This window comes from Cetorhinus maximus, chromosome 17, assembly GCF_964194155.1.
Source record: "Cetorhinus maximus chromosome 17, sCetMax3.hap1.1, whole genome shotgun sequence".
In the NCBI taxonomy this organism is placed as follows: domain Eukaryota; kingdom Metazoa; phylum Chordata; class Chondrichthyes; order Lamniformes; family Cetorhinidae; genus Cetorhinus; species Cetorhinus maximus.
The window spans coordinates 22,881,974-22,902,981 of record NC_135895.1 but is presented as its reverse complement, the minus strand read 5'-3'; the positions used below and the strand labels follow the sequence as shown (position 1 = coordinate 22,902,981).

At 44.7% G+C, this 21,008-nt stretch overlaps 1 protein-coding gene across 1 annotated transcript in view; it reads left to right on the top strand.

The window, feature by feature from the left end:
• LOC144692241 (dihydropyrimidine dehydrogenase [NADP(+)]-like) overlaps positions 1–21,008 on the top strand; it is an 812,799-nt gene that overhangs the window by 293,015 nt on the left and 498,776 nt on the right. Inside the window, exon 4 of the mRNA XM_078560835.1 lies at positions 12,407–12,494. Within this exon, the coding sequence (XP_078416961.1) occupies positions 12,407–12,494 (88 nt within the window). The remainder of the gene's footprint in view (positions 1–12,406; positions 12,495–21,008) is intronic.

The following is a 21,008-nucleotide window of genomic DNA, read 5'->3' as shown; positions in this document are numbered from 1 at the left end:
TTGTAGCCCTTTGAGTGTCCGCTCAAGCTGCTCCAAACTCTCAAACATGCTGCTTTTCAGTGACATAATCGAAGCATCCATTAACAAGGGACTGCATGGTCTCCATGTTGCTTAGAAACTGAAGGTTTTTCTTGTGCTTGAAAAGGTCTGTAAAAGGAGTGAGGGAAAGTGCTTTAAGTAAAATCGGTTTCTCCTAGACTTTCCTTTCTCTTTAAGCAATCTTCCATTGTTTGTGTGGCAAAGCAAGCAACCTATGATGAGGTTTCCAGGGAATGAATTCCCCTAAGGACAGAGAGACCTTAAATCCGGCTTACCTGAAAGTATACTATTGCTGCACAGATGTCACACTTTACCATCTGGCGTGTACAAACCACAATAGCTTGTGGCTTATCATGGAAAAATAGGTACACCAGAAAAAAATCTCTTTGTTCAACTTCCTTCTAACAGTCTTGCCCTCCCCATGCATTGCCTGTGGTTAAGTTATACCCAGTGGTTGAACTCACTGTAGGGTTCTGGATGCAATGTGAACTGAATTTAATAATCTTCAAAGCTAGTTTTCACTCCCTATCCCCAGTGTTGCTGCCGCATCGGAAAACCCTTAATTTCAAATCTGGCACAGCATGCCAAAATGATTCAATATGTTGCTGTACGATATTACCTTGACTTGCAATTGAGGTCATGTTCAGGTAACAATCAAACCTCTTTCACTAGGATACAGGTACATTCATTCTGGATAAATTCAAGAAAGTTGTAATTGTCTTTATCTTGGTTGACCTTAAAATTTGCACAATAAATAAGCACGTAATACCAAACCTGAAAATGTGTTTCCAAAAAACAATAAAACATTGACCATTCTGCTACATTTAGGCCAGTGAATTCAATTGGCCCATTCGGACAAAGGATTAGGAGCTCTTCAGCTTTCTTGTGTATATTTGGCAGTGAATGCAGCCTTTAAGTTTTTGTAACATTGACTGCATACTTGCAGACATAAGTGTGCACCGACTGCCACTTGCAATTATGTCCTCCAACCATGTCGAGGTATTCCACTCAAGAACAATTCCTTTCCACTATCGCCCAAAAAACTTTTGGTATAACCCCCCCTAAATTGTCAGGAAGAGTTCCTGGACTTTCTGGTTTAAGAGCATTTCTATGGGCAGAATTTTTCGTCCTGCGGGTGGGTGCTTGGCACCCGAACGGGGGTGAAATAGTGCACGATGATGCCGGACGAGCATCCCGACGTCGTCGCGCGCTCTTGCGATACTTTGCTGGGCAGGCGCATGCGAGAGGTGGCAGCGCGCCGGCCGACAATTAAGAGGCCTATTAAGGCCCTTAATGAATTAAATTGAATTTTTCGTTGCCTGTCCAACCATTTGGTTGGTGGGCGGGCGAATAGGCCAGGCAGCCTTTGCGTTTTTAGCGAAACTTCATCCATGGGTGGAATGAGGCTTCAGACAGTAAATTTTAAAAAATGGTAAAAATTTTAAAAACTAACTTTCCACATGTCTCTGTTCATGTGACAGAGTCACGTGTGGGGATGTGATTTCCTTATTTTTGAATTCTTTATTTTTCAGGTTAAAAATCTTCAGCTCCCTGAGGCAGCTCGTGCCTTCAGGGATCTTTCACTTAGCGCACACCCGCGCACGCGCACACTTCAGCGCTCGATCCTCCCGCTCCCATCCCGGCAGTGCTGTGGTTATCAGTGCGCGGTTTCACCCTGGCTGGCTGCTAATTGGCCAGCCAGCATGAGATTACGGTCAGGGGCCGATCTTGGGCCGTGGACCGTTGCGCGGCTGCTCCCAGGACCACTTGCCGCACCCACCCGACGAGGGGAAAATCCTCCCCCTATGTGAAGAACGCAGTCCAAAACTCTTCTGGACATTTGTCCTCCACTTGTGCCTTTTCCATGGACATTGAGAGTAACCACTGTGGGGGAAAGGTTTGTTTGGTTAAGTACAGAGAAAGTAAGGTAACAATCTGTCATGCCTAAAGATAAGCTCTAAACAAATTTCCATATTTGTGCACTGAATGCAACACTAATATTGTTAGTATAACAATAACACAATCAGAAAAAGGCACTTTTAACTTTAAGTATTGATTGTTTTTTAGTTTATTTTAAATATAACGTAACTAGTTAGTGGTTAACGAGCTGTTTATATTCTATTGTTGATTTGATGCTCAGTTCAAAGGGCCAGGATACTGAGGTCGGTAAGAAGGGGGCGGAGTCCACTCGCCGATGCGTAAAAAGACTCGGGATGATGTCGGGTGGAACTCCTGACGTCACCCCGCCTCATTTCAATGTTCAGGTTGGTGGGGGCGCAGCCGAATCAGCTGTGTGCCCGCCGACCTGAAAACGGCCAATTGAGGCCATTTAAAAACTAATTGAACTAGTTAATGGACCTGCCGTCCAACCTTAAGGTTGGCGGGCAGGCTGGGAGCCCTGGCAGGCTTCAGGAAAAGCATGAAACCTCATCCACGGGCGGGATAAGGTTTCATGTCAGTTTTTAAAAATTTAATAAAAGTTTAATTAAAAGTGATGGACATGTCCCGACTCATTTGACAGTCACATGAGGGGACATGTCATGTGACAGTGTCACATGAGGGGACATGTCACGGAAATTTTATTTCTCTACATTTACCATTTTTAAATTCGAAGCCGATCTCCCTGAGGCAGCACTTAGCCTCAGGGAGATGAGTGCGCTCTTTCGCGGACACACGCAAAAGAGCGCACTCCCGGCTTAGGGAATCCCCCCGCCCGCACAGGGGGCGCATAGTGCTTCCTTGCGGATGTCACGCTGAGCGAGCCTTAATTGGCCCGCCCACATAAAGTGGCCGGGCGCTCCCAATTGGGGGTGCTGATCGGAGATGTGCCCGCACCCGCCCGCTCCTGAACTTCCCCCCCGAAGGGGGGACAATTCTTGTCAAGGTGTTTAAATGCCACAACTTGAAGAGGTTGATCCAAAAGATTGAACCTGGGGTTTTCCAGCCCCATCGTGGCGGGATCTGCTGCCAGAGCTTCAGCCGCCCAGCCAACAGTCCATTAACTTTCGCCAGGACCAGACGATCCCCCTGATGGGCAGGACCGGAAAGTCCTGCCCCTATGTCAAAATCATCCAGATTGTAGGCCTTTATTAAAACTATTTTCATAACATGGAAGTGTAACTGTGACCAATTCAATTTAGGTCCAAATGAACAGTTAATAGTGACTTGACTCCTGTAGCTTGCAAATCGTTCCTAAGGAACAGACAAACTTACTATCCTGATTCCTATCCTGATTACTATCCTGATTACTATCCTGATTATTATCCTGATTACTATCCTGATTACTATCCTGACTCGAACAAAATCCTTCAACAGGAGATAAAGCTGATTGAATTTGTGGGGTGAGCAGTGTAGGTAGTAAAGTCCTAGTCCTCATACATTGACCCAGAATTTTCTGGAACATGTCCATTAGTTAGACTTTTTTGCCGCGTTGTTGAGTTTGGAAACATTTTGTACTGCTCAAAGTGTGATGGCAACAGGGCATCTGAGACCTGGGGCAGATCTTTGGCTCGGTGAGCGGGGTCAGGGCCCACTCGCCGAGGTGTAAAATGACGCGCGGTGACGTCAGGCATGTGTCACGATGTCACCGCGCGTCATTTGGACTTTCAGTTTGGCTGGCGCGCAGCCGACTCAGCTCTGCGCCCGCTGGACTGTCAAAGGCCTATTAAGGCCATTTAAATATCAATTAAACTAATAAACTGAGCTGTCTGTCCAACCTTAAGGTTGACAGGGCAGGCGAAGAGTCCAGGCGGCCTTCGCATTTTTCATGGAACCTCATCCACAGGTGGGATGAGGTTTCATAAATGTTTTTAAAGTGTTTTAAAAGTTTTTAATAAAATTAGTGGAAATGTCCCAGCTCATGGGACAGCTTCACATGAGGGGACATGTCCTTAAAATTTTTGTTTACCTTAAATCAATGTTTCATAAGTGAAAGCAATCTCCCTGAAGCACTCTCGACCCTCACCCCCTGCACAGGGAGCGCATAGCGCTTCCGGGTACGCATCACGCTGGGCGGGCCTTAATTGTCTCACCCAAGTAAAATGGTGGCGCGGACCCGATCGGGAGCGCCGATTGAGTCCGGGCCTGCCTCCGCACATCCCCCCACCAATGGGGGGAAAATTCTACCCCAGGTGAACAAATGGGCCAAAAGTCTATCCCTTTAAACCAATGAGATTTAAGCATTAAGAGAGAAATAGAGGAATGATGGAACAGGGTATCGGGCAACTTAATGTCAAAACAGGTATGGAAAGAGAAATAAAGATGGGGAAAGAAGGATTAGATTAAGAGAGGAGAAAAGAGACAGAAAGGATTAATAAGAAAAATTGTAAAAAATTTTTTAAATCGAATAACATTCCTGCAGGACTGAGGCGCCACCATTTCAGTTACCCCCTTCCGGCCAGACAGGCATGAGTGCCATTGGAGGAATATAAATCTCGCCATTAAATTGTTAAACTCACCACAGAAAGTTAGGGCTTTTAACTGGTAATTAAGAGGCACATGAAACAATTTTTTTGAAACACAGGCGGAGGTTGAGGACGAGCTGCCATTTTTGCAAGGCTAACGGCAGAGCGACAGAAATCGTTATTCAGATTTGCAAGTCACATGGCATGTCTTCCTCACAACAAGTTGACAGGCTGAATGGCTTCCTGTGTTGTGACTATTCTATGATTCTATGTACATGTTAATAAGGCCTTGCTCATTAATCTTGCCAATTATCTGGCAGCCTGTTCCGTCTCATTGTATGATTGGGTTTTCCCTTGTAGTTGTACAATAACTTTTACAATTCCCGCTTCTTATCAACTGTAGATGCTGGTGGCATTGATCCCTCCATCATTACTTTAATCCTTTTTTCAAAGACAAAGGAAGATCCTGCCCCTTGTACACAGTGACATTTTAGTCAGGCTGCTTTTGGGTAACATTAATAGCAGTTCACAAAATTGCAACAGATTAATTAAAAACACCAGTTGAGCTATTGAGGAGGTGGATCCAATTAATTAGTTTTGCTGCAAATTCTTTTTATTTATTCGGCATCAAGTTCAAATTCACACAAGACCATGGGCTGGATTTAATGCTTCCCTGACAGTGGGTTTGAAGGCTGCTGAGTTGTGTGGGTGAGAGGCCGGGTTAAATCCAGTGGGTGGCCTGACACTGCCTAGCTTCCCACCTCTGCCTCACTGCCATTTTCTATTTACCAGTGACAGGGGTGGAGTCGGATGGCCTGCCCCCTAGTAGGCCAATTGAGGCCCTTAAGTGGGCAGTTAGGTCCTTGTCCTGCCGCTGCTGCCAACCATTAAAATGCTGGAGGGAGGCTTTCCCAATGCTGCCAGAATTTAGCTGGTGACGAGCGAGGCTCATTCCAAATACCCAGGCCCGCACGGGCTGGTGACAGGCGGGTTGGGAGATGGGCGGTGTCCCATCTTAACAGGCCTCCTGGGCACATTGGAAGGCCCACCCAAGGTGCCAAGGTGTTACCCACCCCAGGTTGCCCCCCACTGTACATCCTCCCACCCCTCCCTGGCCAATAGCCTCTCAAACTTTGCCCTACCCTCCTTGTCCCCCCCCCCCCCCCCCCCTCACCCCCATGCTGGGGTCTGCCAATGTGGCCCCAGTGAGAACCCCCAAACACACAACAGTTCCGATCTAATGCCGCATGTCTCCTCCTGGCCCAAAGTATTGGAAAGCTGCCGGCTTCTGATTGGATGGCAGCTCTCTGTTGCAGGGCTTTCCCTGAGGGGTTGAAATCCTGGCCCCGGTCTAATAATGGGCGATTATCGATTAATGGCTGCGGGGCAGTCATTCTCCTGCTGGACCGGCTTCCCCCCCCGGATATTATAATTGGGGTGGGCAGGAAGCACAGCATTCCGTTAGATCCAGCCTCATGAATTTATACCGGCAAATGAAATTTGAACTTTTTAAATATGTTAGTATATTTAAATTGGTATGCATATCATTCTTAGGAACGAGGCGCATTGATACTATTAATCCTGCGCATACTGGTGTCCAGTGCAATGTGTCCAAATAACCCTTTGGGCTCAATGAATGTTATTCTGAGTTCATACACTGTCATATGAAGGGTGTTAGAATTCTACAACCTCAATTAATTTCTATAGCACATCCTATTAACCTATAGGAACATATTAGCAGCAGTAGGCCATTCAGCTGCCTCAACCATTCAATTCATGGCTGATTGATACCCAGATTCCATTTCCCCACATTTAAACCATATTGGTTTATAACCTTACCTCAAAAAACTCCATCTCATTCTTGAAAACTTCAGTTTATCCCTCTATTTGGGAGAGAACTCCAGTTTTCCACTACTCCTTGAATGAGAAATATGCTTCCGATTTCACTCCAGAATGGCCAAGATCTAATTTTAAGATTTTGCCCCTTAGTTTTAGATCTTCCCCACCAGACGAACCTGCTTCTCTGGATTTTCAGGGCCTCCCCCAAAGCCGGCGACTGAGGCTGGGGGCGGGAGCGTGGAAAATACCAGCTGCCGGGCAGTGTGTCAGTTTTTTTTATTCATTCAAGGGCTGTGGGCTTCGTTGGCTAGGCCAGCATTTATTGCCCATCCTTAATTGCCCTTGAGAAGGTGGTGGTGAGCTGCCTCCTTGAACCACTGCAGTTCCTGTGGTGTAGGTACACCCGCAGTGCTGTTAGGGAGGGAGTTCCAGGATTTTGACCCAGTGACAGTGAAGGAACGATGATATATTTCCAAGGCAGGATGGTGAGTGGCTTGGAGGGGAAGTTCCAGGTTGTGGTGTTTCCATATAACTGCTGCCCTGGTCATTCTAGATGGTAGTGGTCATGGGTTTGGAAGGTGCTGTCTAAGGAGCCTTGGTGAGTTTCTGCAGTGCACCTTGTAGTTGATAAACACTGCTGCTACTGTGTGTCAGCAGTGGAGGGAGTGAATGTTTGTGGATGTGGTGCAAATCAAGTTGGTTGCTTTGTCCTGGATGGTGTCAAGCTTCTTGACTGTTGTTGGAGCTGCACTCATCCAGGCAAGGAGACAGTATTCCATCACACTCCTGATTTGGGCCTTGTACATTGTGGACTGGCTTAGGGCCATCAGGAGATGACTACTCGCCACAGGATTCCTAGCCTGTGACCTGCTCTTGTAGCCACAGTATTTACATGGCTAGTCCAGTTCAGTTTCTGGTCAATGGTAACCCCAAGGACATTGACAGGGGGGATTTAATGATGGTAATGTCATTGAATGACAAGGGGTGATGGCTGGATTCTTTCTTGTTAGAGATTGTCATTGCCTGAAACTTGTGTGGCGTGAATGTTACTTGCCACTTGTCAGCTCAAACCTGGATATTGTCCAGGTCTTGCTGCATTTGGACATGGACTGTTCTTGGCTCCGGCAATAATTGCCAGGGCAGGTGAAAGGAGGGACAGGAATCCAACTTTCCTCTCAAATGAGGTCAAATAAAGTAGTTGAAAAGCTCTTTAAGAACTTGTCAAAGTTTGAAGTTTAAATGTTTAAAAGAGAGCGTGGGTTACCTGCACCTTCAGAAACAAATGAACTGAAGGGAGGTGGGTAAAGAATGGGAAGCCAGTCATGGCTGCCCCAAATCATCACCCCAGCCCCATAAGAGTGTTCACTGGGCAGTGGGGGCTTAGCACTTAGTAAGAGGTGCTCTTGGGACTGCACAGGTGACAAAACTGCTGAGGACAGTTGGGCAGTCACCTGCTCAAAAGGAAGGCCCCAAATGGCTGTGAGGGCATGATTGTCAGGTTTTAGGCAAAAAGGCAATGAGGGGCAACACCCTCTATGGGAAGGGCAGAACCCCAGGCATCAGGAGGGCATGGGTGAGGAAAGAGGGCAGGAAAGCAATAGAGGCCAAATCCTCCCCATGGGATCTACCACCAAAGGTGGGGCTATCGCCAAAGGTGACCAAGACCCAGTGCCACAGGAGACTGCAACTCTCCAGGCGGATGGTCACAGACATCTGTGCCCTTGTCACTGAAGACTGTGTACCTCACAGCACTGATCTCCATGGCCCTGCCAATGACTGTCAAAGTCACTGTGGCCTTGAAATTTCTTTGCTTCTGGTTTCTTCCATAAATCAAATGCAGACCTCAGTGTTATTTCAAAAGTGAATTTATACCATTGCATCTTGTTGGTCACTGATGTCCTCTTTGTCAGAGTTGGACTGCACATTCATTTAACAACAGACATGGCCTCACAGGGACAGAGGGCATTGGCATTCACCTCCATTGCTGGGTTCCCCCAGGTGCAGGGCATCATCGATTGCACTCATGTGGCCATTAAAGCATCCAGTGATTGGATCTAGTGAGATCTATCAACAGGAAGGGCTTCCACTCCCTTAACTTGAACTGGTCATAACACAAGCTCCCTCCATGTGTGCACTTGCTTTCCCAGCTGCTGCCATGACTATTTCATCCTCCGTCAATCCAGATCTGAGACCTTCACCCCTAAAGTGCATGTATGGATCCTAGGAGGTTAGGGAAACCCCTTGAAAACATGGCTACTCATCCCTCTGCAGGAGCGCCATACAGATTTTAGTTATTAATGAAGTGTGCTCAAATTACATAGCGGCAGATTTGCTGCTATCATCTATGATGCCTTTTGGTTACCTTTTTAGCAGGTGAGTTCAACCCACCAAAATGAGTGGATTTGGGTCAAGAAGTTCAAAAAGTTTCAAATTCAATTTCAATCCTCCTTTACCCCTCCCACTTCCGGCTTTGATGACCAACCTGCTCCCAGGAGCCTGGTCTCCCATTTAAATATGTTAATGAGGTTGCATGCTCAAGACCATTTCTGTGTTCCAGCTTTAACCCTGGCTGGGCTTCCTGGCCCTTGGGCAACTGGCAAGACCACTGCTGGAACAGCTAAGTGTCTTTCTAGCACTCCTTGTGGGCCAAGAGGAGCAGGAGTACTTTCCTCGAGCCCACCAAGCTACCTTGTTAACCTCCTCCCCACAGTGATTGGACCCACCCCCTTTAGTTTGCCATCCTCTTCGACCTACACTTTCCTCCCTGGCTGCCAACCCATACATCCACCAAATCATGAACAAATCAAATCATGTTCTCCTCCCACTCACCCCTATCCCCGGTGATCTTCTCCCCTTATCCCTGCTCCCTTCTCTGCACTTCTTAGTACTGTGAGCCTATCCTCCTGATAACCAACCACCCGCTCAACCTGGCTGGCTGCAGCCAAGAAATAGATTCCAAAAATGGTTATCAGGGAAGTGAGGGAAACCTGTACTCCTGGTTTTCCTGACTGCTAAACTGCATCCTCTCCCACCTCCACTCCACATAGCCCCCATCCTTCTCTACCTCCCCCTATTACCTGGTTGTAAATATCAGGCCCTAAATTTGCTGAAACCTGTAGAAGGCTTTTGATCACCAGCTTTGGAAGCACCACGCGTAAACAAGGAGCAGCAGTGAAGGGTAGAGGCAGAAGTATAATTGTTGCAGTGTTGAAGTGGAAATCAAGGGAGGAAAAGTGGAGGCATTTTTATCCTAACCCGCCTCTTGGGAAACTGATAGGGTTGAGTGCAGCCTTGGTTATACACCCTACATGGTTGAAGTAATACTGAACAGGGAGTGGCATTTTACTCATCAGGGCTAATTTTCATGAGTTGGGACACAGAGTTAGGAAATTCCCTGACTCCGCAAATCCGACTCAGGAGAAAATGCCCTGAATGGTCGTATTTTCATTTTGAAGGCTGGATGCTAACTGCAGTTGGGCCCGCAGCCCCAAAAATGGTGCGGAAGCAGCCACAGGAGTTGCCAGATACTAAGGTGGGCTGGTAAAAAGGCTGCTCAGGGACTTCATCCCAGCTGTAATAAAAGCAATAAAACAAGAAACAGCTCTCTAGCCCTCACCCCCCACAAACTTTTCATGCCAACCCATGCCACTTAATGCCCCTCTATCCACCCTCCATGGCTTCTCATTCCCTCCATGCCAGCATAGTGCCAATGCATTGCAACCCACTACCTCCCACTCAGCCCATGTATTTTATTGTTCCTATGCCAACTTAATGCCAACTCATGACAGCTCATGCCCCCACACCACCACCCATTGCTCTTACACCCTCCATGTCAATTCATCCAATATCCACCATAGGCAGATCTCAGGAGCCAAGCTGAGATTAAATAAAATAAAGTTGTATGTATCTATTACAGAGCTCACTATATTAAAAAAAACTCTTATTGACAAAACCCATTTGCTACATTTAAATCCCTTCAAGTGCTTAATCTTTTGTAAAAAACAAACAAACACCTGTATCCATTGCCCCACATCAACCACAGCTAATCCATTTATAACCACTCTGGAGCTGTCAATCAAACTGTGGGCTTGCAGACCCCCACCCCCCACTGTGATAATGGTAGGTTGTGGATGCAGTCAAGCACCACTAATCCTATAATGATAGTCCTCAGGCTTATGTCAACAAACATCTACTGAAATTGTAAGCACCATTTTTGTTTCATCTGAGAGTCACAACAGGCTTTTTTTCCCCAAAATTTAAAGGGCAGGAGGTTTAAATGACATGACAGCTTGATAATTCCACACAACTTATCCACCTTTAATGCACATTAACATCCGTTATTAATAATCCCAAAGGATAACTGAACCTCTCCAAAAGGGTGCCTGTTCACTCCCAAGAAATCCCGATAGGTTTATACCTTTCTCTCAAATGTCTAAAGCCCACCAGTCATGTTTCAGAAATTTGGGTGACAAAAATTTGTTCAGTGTGAAGCAGCTGCACTCTTAAATGTGCTCCTGCCTCTGTGAACCATGGATGTGGGAAATACCTTCCACCGCTTCCCTCCACCACCCCCATCCCCCAGCTAAAATGTTGGATGCCGGTTTCGAGGCCAGGACTTCCAGAATAGGGGCTCCAGTGTCGTTTTGGGGGGCAGAGCCCTTCTGACTTGGTGAAAATTTGGGCCGCTCTGTACATTTCCCACCCAGTTCGTTGGGTTCAAATTACTCTGCAAACCTTGGGAGAAGTGAGACAAAATAAAATTGACTCTGCGAAATTATAAAACACTGGAGTGGCTTTGGGAAGTACAAAAATTATTTCTTTTAAAATAAGAAGTAATAATAGAACTTGATTCAATCTTAAATCTTAATTAATATTTGATGTAGCCAGTTTGAGGAGACTTGAAATTTATAAAGTGAGCAAAAGCACAGTGAACCAACAATACAAGTATGGCTAATTTTTAGAGCAAAAGATTAAGGAAATTTTGGCCATAAGTACTTTTTTTTATTCATTCATGGGATGTGGGCTTTGCTGGCTGGGCCAGCATTTATTGCCCATCCCTAGTTGCCCTTGAGAAGGTGTTGGTGAGCTGCCTTCTTGAACCGCTGCAGCCCATGTGGTGTAGGCACACCCACAGTACCTAGGTCGATGCCGGGTGGTCCGTCTGGTTTCATTCTTAAATTCTATTTACTCTATCCCTGAATTTCCTTGATCTTTTATGTTGAATCTGTAAAACCTCTGCCAATACCCTCTGGCACTTATTGACACAGTTCCTTCCATATACAGAAGTACAGCTCTGGCTAAGTTCCAGAATTTATGTTAGTTCTTAACCGACTGGAAATTTACACCTGAAATTTTATGTGCAGCAGGACTTAGTCATAGTTTTGATGTTCTATGGTGTCTTTTCCCCACTTCTTAAAAAATCTTTGCTGAGGCTTAAAATGTGTTTTCTGTCTTTGAAATGCATCAGAAATATTCCCGTTAAAAAGCCCTGAGACTGTTTTCGTAGACATTCTTCCACTCAATGTGAATGAATGATGCTTTGATTTCTTTATACTTTAATTTCATGCATAAAGAGAGCCTTGAAGGGATACGGCTTAAATTGAGTGCTTTTCTCAGGGCCCCAATTATTTACACTGTAATCCACTTATCTTACGCAGCTTTTCCAGAAAGTTTGATATGATCCAATGAAGGCTAAGGTTTTTGTAAGTTAGTACATAAGGTTTGTCCTAACTTTCTGGTCAGGCCATTTCAGGACAATATTTTTGTGTTTTATGGTGGAAGTAGATGCAATCCATTTCATTTGTATTCTTTAACCAGGCATGTTGGTCATTTTAGTTTACTATCTTTTTCCCTGATGAATGTCACTAACATGGGTGCAAGGATGAAAAATATTGCTTTTGATTTGCTTCTATTAGTGAAATTTTTTTTTTGTATCTTTGCTGAATTTTATGGCTGCAGAAATAGTTCATTCTAATTTGTGGCTCGATGGAATTTTCCAATTTTTCACTTGAATGTGAATTCACTTCTTCGTCTTGCTCAGATGGTAAGAAGGGTAATTTTATCACAGCTGGGTCTAAACAATTTTTGTAATTGATGTTTCTTGACTAGATTACTTTACCTTCCAGATGCTTGAAGTGTGCTGATGCTCCTTGTCAGAAGAGCTGTCCCACTAATCTGGACATAAAGTCATTTATCACCAGCATTGCAAACAAGGTAGGAAATGACTCGTATTTAGGTCCATCTGTAAAGGATAAATGATGTGAAATAGGGCTTACCAGAATTAAATCCCTGAAGCAAAGCTGCAACCAGTTCAGGAGGCTTGGTTCAGATGCCACAGGATGGTAATGGGGTGGTAAACCCCAGGTCAAACCCATCCATTTTATTTCTGTTGTATTGAGGATTAAAAATTTTTGCTCATGCTATTCAGAATTTTCATTGACTTGTAAACCTTGTGGTATTAAAGAATTTACTTCTGGATGAAAATCTTAACCAGACATGATTCCTTCATTTACATGAGCAATGTGGATTGTATGTTACTTCACATTTATTTGTCTAAGCTGATACCACATGTGAAATCTAGCATGTATTAAACAAAATCCTTGATTCAGACTGTTCCAGTTGACAATGTGATTAAGTGTTCAGAAATCACTGATACAACCTATTTTATTAAAAGTAAAAAAAAAAGCAAAATGTCAAAAGGACAATTTTTAGAGTACATAACCACTACCAAACACCCCCACCCCTGCACCCACCTCCCCCACCCCCACACCCACCACCCCACACCCCCCGCACCCACCCAACCACCCACCCCACTAAATAATGTCAGATACCCAATATCTTACCTTTCAACCTACAAAGCTCAAGCTATATTAGAATAAGTGGCTCAACACCAGGCCACTGTAAAAATAATCCAGGCCAGCCAAGAGAAGTAAGTATGGTCCAGTGAGGATTCTCAGCCAATTTCTCTTCACTCCCTTCAGCAAGCTTGACCATTCTTTCAACCTTGATATCAGGTTACATAAGCACATTAATACGCCCAGCTCCACTGTACCACCACCTTTCTCAACCCCTCCACTTTCTTTGTGATACCAGACCACTTGGTCATCCAGTGTTGGATAAACAAAAAATCCCTCATTAAATATTGGGATGACCAAAGCCGTTGCCTTACTTTTGTTAGCTCCTGATTTGACTAGTTTAGTGCTCTCTTAGCCAACCTTCCCTCTTCCTCTTCTAAAGCTGATGCACATATCTTGACTTGCACCAAGTCCCATTCATCCTGACTTACATTGGCTTTCATTCAACCAGTTAATCCATTTTCTTTTTATATTTTCATCCTCATGTCAAATCCCTCCATGGCTTCACTGCTTCCTATCACTGTAACATCTTGCAACCCTCCGAGGACACTGTGTGTCTTCCGCTTCTTTTGCCCCACCCTTGGTGGCAGTACCCTCAGCCGCCTAGGGCATAAGTCCCATCATATCCTCCCTAAATCTGTCTACCCCCCAACTCTCGCCTTCTTTAAGGTGACCCATCTACCTCTTTGACCAGGCTTTTGGTCATCTGTCCTAATGTCTTCAGCAGCTCTGTGCCAATATGTCTGATTACGCGCACATGAAGTGATTTGAGATGTGGTACAGTGTTAAAGGATGCTAAATGTAAGTAAGTTGATATTTTACTAGACTAGTAATTTAGAGAACATGAGTTCAAGTACCACTGTGGCAGTCTGAGAATTTGAATTAATATTTTAAATTGTTTAGAAATTCAATAGTTCCGTTTAGGTATTTGTAAAATCAACTTTAGAGATGTTGGATTGTGGAGAACCCATCTGGTTCACTAATGCCATTCATCAAAAGAATTCTGATCCCCGTGTGACTCCAGTCTTGACCCATCCCAATCATCCAGCTGTCTCCTTGGAGAAAAACACCAATTTTTTTTTTCATGTTAATTTTTTTCTTTATTCTCTCATGGGATGTGGGTGTCACTGGCAGGGCCAGCATTTGTTGCCCATCCCTAATTGCCCATAAGCTGTGTGGCCATTTCAGAGTTCAGTTAAGAGTCAACCATATTGCTGTGTGGCTGGAGTTACATGGAGGCTAGACCGCGTAAGGATGGCAGATTTCCTTCCTTCAAAGACATTAGAGGCCGAAACCCTCACAACATTTAAGAAGTATTTAGATAAGCACTTGAAAAGCCATAGCATACAGGGCTACCGGCCAAGTGCTGGGAAATGGAATGAGAATAGATAGGTCCTTAATGGGCAGCACAGACACGATGGGCCGAAGGGCCTGTTTCTGTGCTGTATAACTCTATGACTCTATGACTAGTGAACCAGATGGATTTTTAGAACAATTGATGTTAGTTGTCATGGTCCCCATTACTGACACTAGATCTATATTCCAGAATTATTAATTCCCTTTACTGAAAGAATCCTGATCTATGTGACTTTAATTTGATTTTTAACTGCTATCTGATGTGGCCTAATAAGCCACTCACTTCTATCAAAATGCCACACTGTGATTTAAGAAGAAGGTCCATCACCATCTTCTTAGGGTAACAAGGGATGGGCAATAAATACCAGGCTTGTCAGTGACACCCATGATCCAAGAACGATGTGAAAAAAAACACCCGTCTTGGATAGAGTTTGGCTTTACAGCCATTTGTTGATGGGCAAAGGAGGCAAGCAAGATAAAACTGAGCTCCTTGCAGGCAATTTTATGGAGGAGGTGTAGAAGCTCTATTTGAGGTCAAAGAAGGTAAGGAGGCCAGGAATACTGATAAGAGAATGTAACCATCAAAGGTAAGAGGCATAAGCTTCCAAAAGGCATGAAGAAACCATTACTTTGACAAATTGAAAGAAGGAAGATTTGTGTTTGCTTAGTGGATCAGCTTTATGTGCTATATGGAATTTATTTTATGGCTCATTACTATTTGCATATAGTACTGTAATTTTAAGTTAGTTATATTTTCTCCCTGTATGTTAGTCAGCTCACTGTATATCATTAACAACATTTCTGACTCTTATCCCGGTAGGTGTGATCTCCCTTTTTTTTTTTCACATTTGGAAAGCTATCTGTTCAACCAAAATTTTAAAAGGCTCATCTTACCTACTGTGACTGTTTTGACCTGTAGCAAAATAACTACTGCAGCAGATCAAAGTAAGAAAAAATCACAATGCTTTGAATATAATTCAAAGAAGAATTTTGACACCCTATTATTACAAGGGACTCTATGTATATAGAATTCTGCAGTAGTATTCTTGTTCAATCATTTAAATGTTATAAAGGAGAATTACCATCATGATGCCAACCAGTTAATTTTTTGAAGAATTATAAGGAACTTTACTTTTTGATTTTTTAAAATAATATCTCTGAAACAATGGCGATATTGTAAACCAGGGATGCTGAGAGCAAATACGATGCTTCAAGTACCACTCTTGCTGAGATTTCGTGCTGTAAAGGAATTAAATATTGAACCTGCCTTATCTCGCCAGCTCAATAACATAACAGGTGGTGCTTTTATCAATTATGCTATTAAAGGAGTTTCAATTTTTTAATAGATCTGATGATGAAACACCCTATTTAACAAATATTGAACATTATTATGAATGCAAAGAATTGAAGAATAAAGTGTTGGAAATTCAGACCATTACAACTGCTCAGTCAGCCAAACATTTTCAACATGTTAACCATAATAGTCACAAAGCCCTGCCATTGCAGCCCAGCCAACTTGCCACTTTTCTTGCAGGTCTCCCACAGCAGTCATATCTTCTTGTACTGGGCTTTGACACTGTCTTTTACCAGCTGAAACCCATTACATTTTCATCAGAGGGTACCTGTCTTCAGCTATGCAGCATAAATAACCTCTTTTATTGCAATCTTTGAGATATATTTACTGTGCAGAGGCCTTGTTTCATTAATTCAGTGTTCATCACTCTCAAGTCGCCTATATATTCTCCTTGCACTATGAATTCCAAAGCACCGAGCTTATTTTATGTGCTTTTGTTGGGGCCTGTGTTCAGCATTATCCAGAAGTGTTAATTGAACATTGCCCTCGTACATTTTACTTCTCACGTCTGGGGGTACACCTCTCCATCTTCAACCTTCCTTAGTCAATCAAAAACACTCCCAGCTTAAGCATTATGGCTTTTCATTTCTTTCTCTCAACTCCTTCACTTGGCATACAATTTTCAGATATATTAATGTGTCTATACTTCCACTACCTCACAATTAAAGTTCATTGTCTAAATTTTACCATCATAGTCTTATGCTCTTTGCTTTTCTAAAGACACATTCTTGGACTTTAGAAATTTAATATGGAATCTGACCTTTTCCTGCCATGGAAAACTAACATTGATCCTTAACATTTACTTTTGTGTTCCGTTACAGTTGTACATGTATGTTTGTTTTTTTTCAAAAAATGAAAAGCACCTTGCCATCCAAATATTGCCAAGCATAAGGAACGGTGGTGGCGTAGCGGACAAGTACTCCAGGTGCCCAGGATAATTCGCTGGGGACCTGGATTCGAATCCCACCACAGTAAATAGCGGAGTTTGAATTCAATATTTTTTTAAAAATCTGGAATTAATTGATTGTCATAAAAACCCATCTGTCTCCATGTGACTCCAGACTCACAGCAATGTGGTTGACTCTGCAATCACCTAGCAAGCTGCTCAGTTCACAAGGACAATTAGGGATGGACAATAAATGCTGGCCCAGCCAGCGATGCCTACATCTAATGAATAAAAAAAAAAAGAGAAAGCAGTTCACATTATGGCAATAAATGCACAGAATACTCATGAGTATTAGTATATGATTTCATTCCAACTTGAATACTGTATTCGTTTAACAACATTTTAGTATATATGGAAACTATATACAGAGTGTACAAACTTTGAATATCACCATTCCCCCACACTGCAAGCTACAAGGTTTGTGCAATAAGGCTTGTATTTCTCTTAAAAATGGAAAGGCTTGGTAATGAAGCATTTTAGTTTCATTGCTTGATTCAACTTGCTAAATTTGTGCCATTATATTTAAGGCTATCAGTTGCTCATTTTGATGGAACTGTAGCTTTTCAGCACAGTCTGGCAGCCCCTATATCCAACCATTTGGGACAACTGTCCAAAGATCACAAGGACCATGAATGCACCAAGAAGCCATTCAACTCACTGCTTGGTGGACATGCCCAGTGAAATGAAAGAGTCAGGCACAACAAACAGGCTAGCATAATTCTCACAACTAGCTTCCAAAAAACACACTCTATTTCTATGGTGAACTCTAACCCTGCCCATAACAAACACATAGAAGTGATACATATGGGACATCTGGCAATCAGAATGAGTGACGTTTGATTTCTGCTACTTTTGGGGAAAAAACAAGCAGTCTGGGGGCCAATTTTGGAGACTAGCAAACTACGCCTCCAGCATAGCAACTGATCATGACAGGCACCAATTCCAACAAACAATACCACCAGTTTTCAGAAGTCTCCTCGATCAGCCCTAACCCTAACTAACCCAGAACCTAAAGCCAACTAACATTGGGCAGGATTTTTCAGTTGGCGTGTGGGGATGGGCCCAACACGCCAACGCATAAAATAGTGCATCCCGATGTCATCGTGCTGTCCCGCGATATTTCATTCGGTGGACGCGCCACGCCCACCTATATGTAAACGGTCAATTAAGGCCATTAAGAAAGTAATTCATGGCATTAGTAACGCTGCCCATCCAACCTTAAGGTTAGCGGGAAGGCGAAAAGGCCAGGAAATCTCAGCCACGAGCGAGATGAGGTTTCCTGAAGCTTTTATTCAATAAATAAAAAAAATTTCCAGAAATATAAAAACATGTCCCATCTCATGTGACACAATTACTTTGAGGAGACACGTTTAAATAACTTTTTAAATCCTTTATTTAATTATTTCAATATCGATTCAATCTTCCTGTGGCAGCTCCGCGCCTCAGGGAGATTGAAGTGCTCTTTCGTCCACGTGCGCGAAAGAGCGCTGGCCCCGACTCTCCCTCCTCCCCCTGCCCGGGCTGGTAGCGCTGAGCACTACGGCATGGGTATTACACTGGGCAGGCCTTAATTGGCCTACCCGTGTAAAATGGCGGCGCGGGCGCCGATCGGCTGGGCCACCGCCTCTGCCCGCTCCTGCCGAGCCCACCTGCCGCCTGAAAAATTCAGGCCCTTGTTTCCCTCTCTCCCCAAATAACACTGCTTCCAGCGCAGGCAGCAGGCCTGATAAGGTAACGCGTTCCCCTCTCTCAGGCACTAAGGAAGTCAGGACATGCAGTGACTTTACAATTTATGGGATTATGCACTGTTAGGCAATTTGTGTGTTTGTGTACCTGTATATACAATAATTTTGAGAAGATTTCTATTTCAAAGCAATAGATTCTTAAATATATGTAGGTAATAACTTCATAAATTGAGTGCACATTTTGTGAACCAAAATTAAGTACCTGTCGATTATCATGTCAGCTAGAATTTTGGATGTTGGGACTGTCATCTATTTAAAACACTCCGAAACAAGTGTGCTACTTTCTCCAAATTAGCTATCGCTTTAAACTTGGAGAACAAAAGCATTTGATCTCTGATTACTCTCTCCACGTGAACAAGGCCTTCATTATTAATATGGAACATAAAAGATATTAGTTAATGTGATGCAGTTGCAGATGTGAATTTAGTTGATGTGTGATGTGACTTTTAAAATGCTGGTTTCTAATTCCAAAAACCTGGGGCAGAATTTTATGTATGACGTGCGGGTGTTGGAGCCCGCACAGCAGCGCTTAAAATGTCGCGCGCTGACGTCGGGCGAGCGTGCCGACGACAGCGCACGCCATCGCAATGTTTAGCTGGGCAGGTGCGCGATGAAGTGCGACGCACGCCCGCCATTAATTAAAGGCCTTGTTAGGGCCCTTAACTCGGCAATCGATGCCCATTTTGAGGAGCCCGTGTGATCTTCAGCTCAGCGCACCGGCGCAACGGGCAGGCGGGTAAGTGATTTTTTAACAAACCTTATCCACAGGCGGAATATGTGGGCTCAGATGGGTCGTTAGTGTTTTATCTGAATATTTATTGCTGAAAGTGCTTTAAACTTGCTTGTGTTACCAGTTCAGATCAATTTCCAACAGCTTTCTATGTACTTTGAAGCTTCAGCTCAGCAGTCTGCAGACCGTAATCTTTATCGGGCCTGCAGCTTTCCGGAGGCCTCCATTCAGCCTGGGGATATGGGTTCTGCCATCTCCAGTGAAGGCAGCTCCTTTGAGGAGGAAGGGAGGGATAGAATAAGGAGGAGGCCAGGAGTGAACAATCAGCCTCCAGGGGAGCCACCTTTGGGAGGCCAGGCACAGGCACAAGGGGTGCAGGGCCAAGAGGTTGTCCAAGGTGGAAGGGGCCGCAGAAGACACCACTATCCTGCTGCCAGGATATGCAGGCGGCGAAGCAGCTCCCTCAATATGACTGAGGTGCACTGCCGAAGGAGGCTGCGACTGTTAAGAGGGACAGTGAACTATATCTGTCAGATGATTGGCCCTGAGATCTCCCCTAACTGTGTGGGTGGACATCCCATGCCAGCGGCTCTGAAGCTCACAGTTGCCCTCCACTTCTATGCCTCTGGCTCCTTCCAGGGCTCGGTGGGTGATCTTAGCGGTGTCTCCCAATCAGTTGTCCACACTTGTGTCAAGCAGGTTACAGACGCTCTGTTCAGATGGATATTGACCTTCATCCACTTCCGCTGCGACCAGGCAAGCCAGACACAGCGAGTCAGAGGCTTCGCGGCCATTGCTGGTTTCCCCCGCGTCCAGGGTGCAATAGACTGTACACATGTGGCCATCAAGGCGCCAACAGGTGAACCCAGTGCCTTCGTCAACAGGAAGGGCTTCCACTCCATGAACGTGCAGATAGTGTGTGATCACAGGATGCAGATTCTGCAAGTTTGTGCAAGGTACCCAGGCAGCTCCCACGACACCTACATCCTCAGACACTCCCAGGTGCCGGGGCTCTTCAGTGCTCCAGCCCGGCTGGATGGATGGCTGCTGTGTGACAAGGGCTATCCCCTGCGAAGGTGGCTCATGATGCCTCTCCACCATCCAAGAACAGAAGCTGAGGAGCGCTACAATAGGAGCCAGGGCACCACAAGGGCTGTGGTGGAGAGAGCCATCGGTCTTCTCAAGATGCGCTTCCGTTGCCTGGACTGCTCAGGGGGCGCACTCCAGTACCCCCGAGATCACGTCTCTGTGATAGTGGTAGCATGCTGCGCTCTGCACAATCTTGCGCTGGAAAGGGGGGATGCAGTTGACGATGAAAACCTTGACGCAGTGGATGAGGCTGCACATGATGAATCCAGCAGTGGCTCAGAGGATGAGGAAGCACAGGGCAATGATGAGGGGCAGCACGCCGACCTGCTACTACACCAAGGAGGCAGGGACACCCGGGAGACTTTAATCCAACAAACCTTCATCTAGCTCCACACACATGGATCAGCAGGAGCAGCATTGCCTGGCGCTTCCACACGTGGCACTTAGGTGCCATATCTTCCACCTGTTCAGCTGCAACTAAGGGCTTAGTACAGAAACATCAATGTCCACTCAAACACTCATGATATGCCTGTGAACATACAAATGCAGCACAAAGGAAACACCCTTAGCCATGGTCAGAAAATTGGACTTTATTCCCACCAAAATAAACCACAGATGTCGCTCTGACGCTGATAATGAAACATTCCCTAATC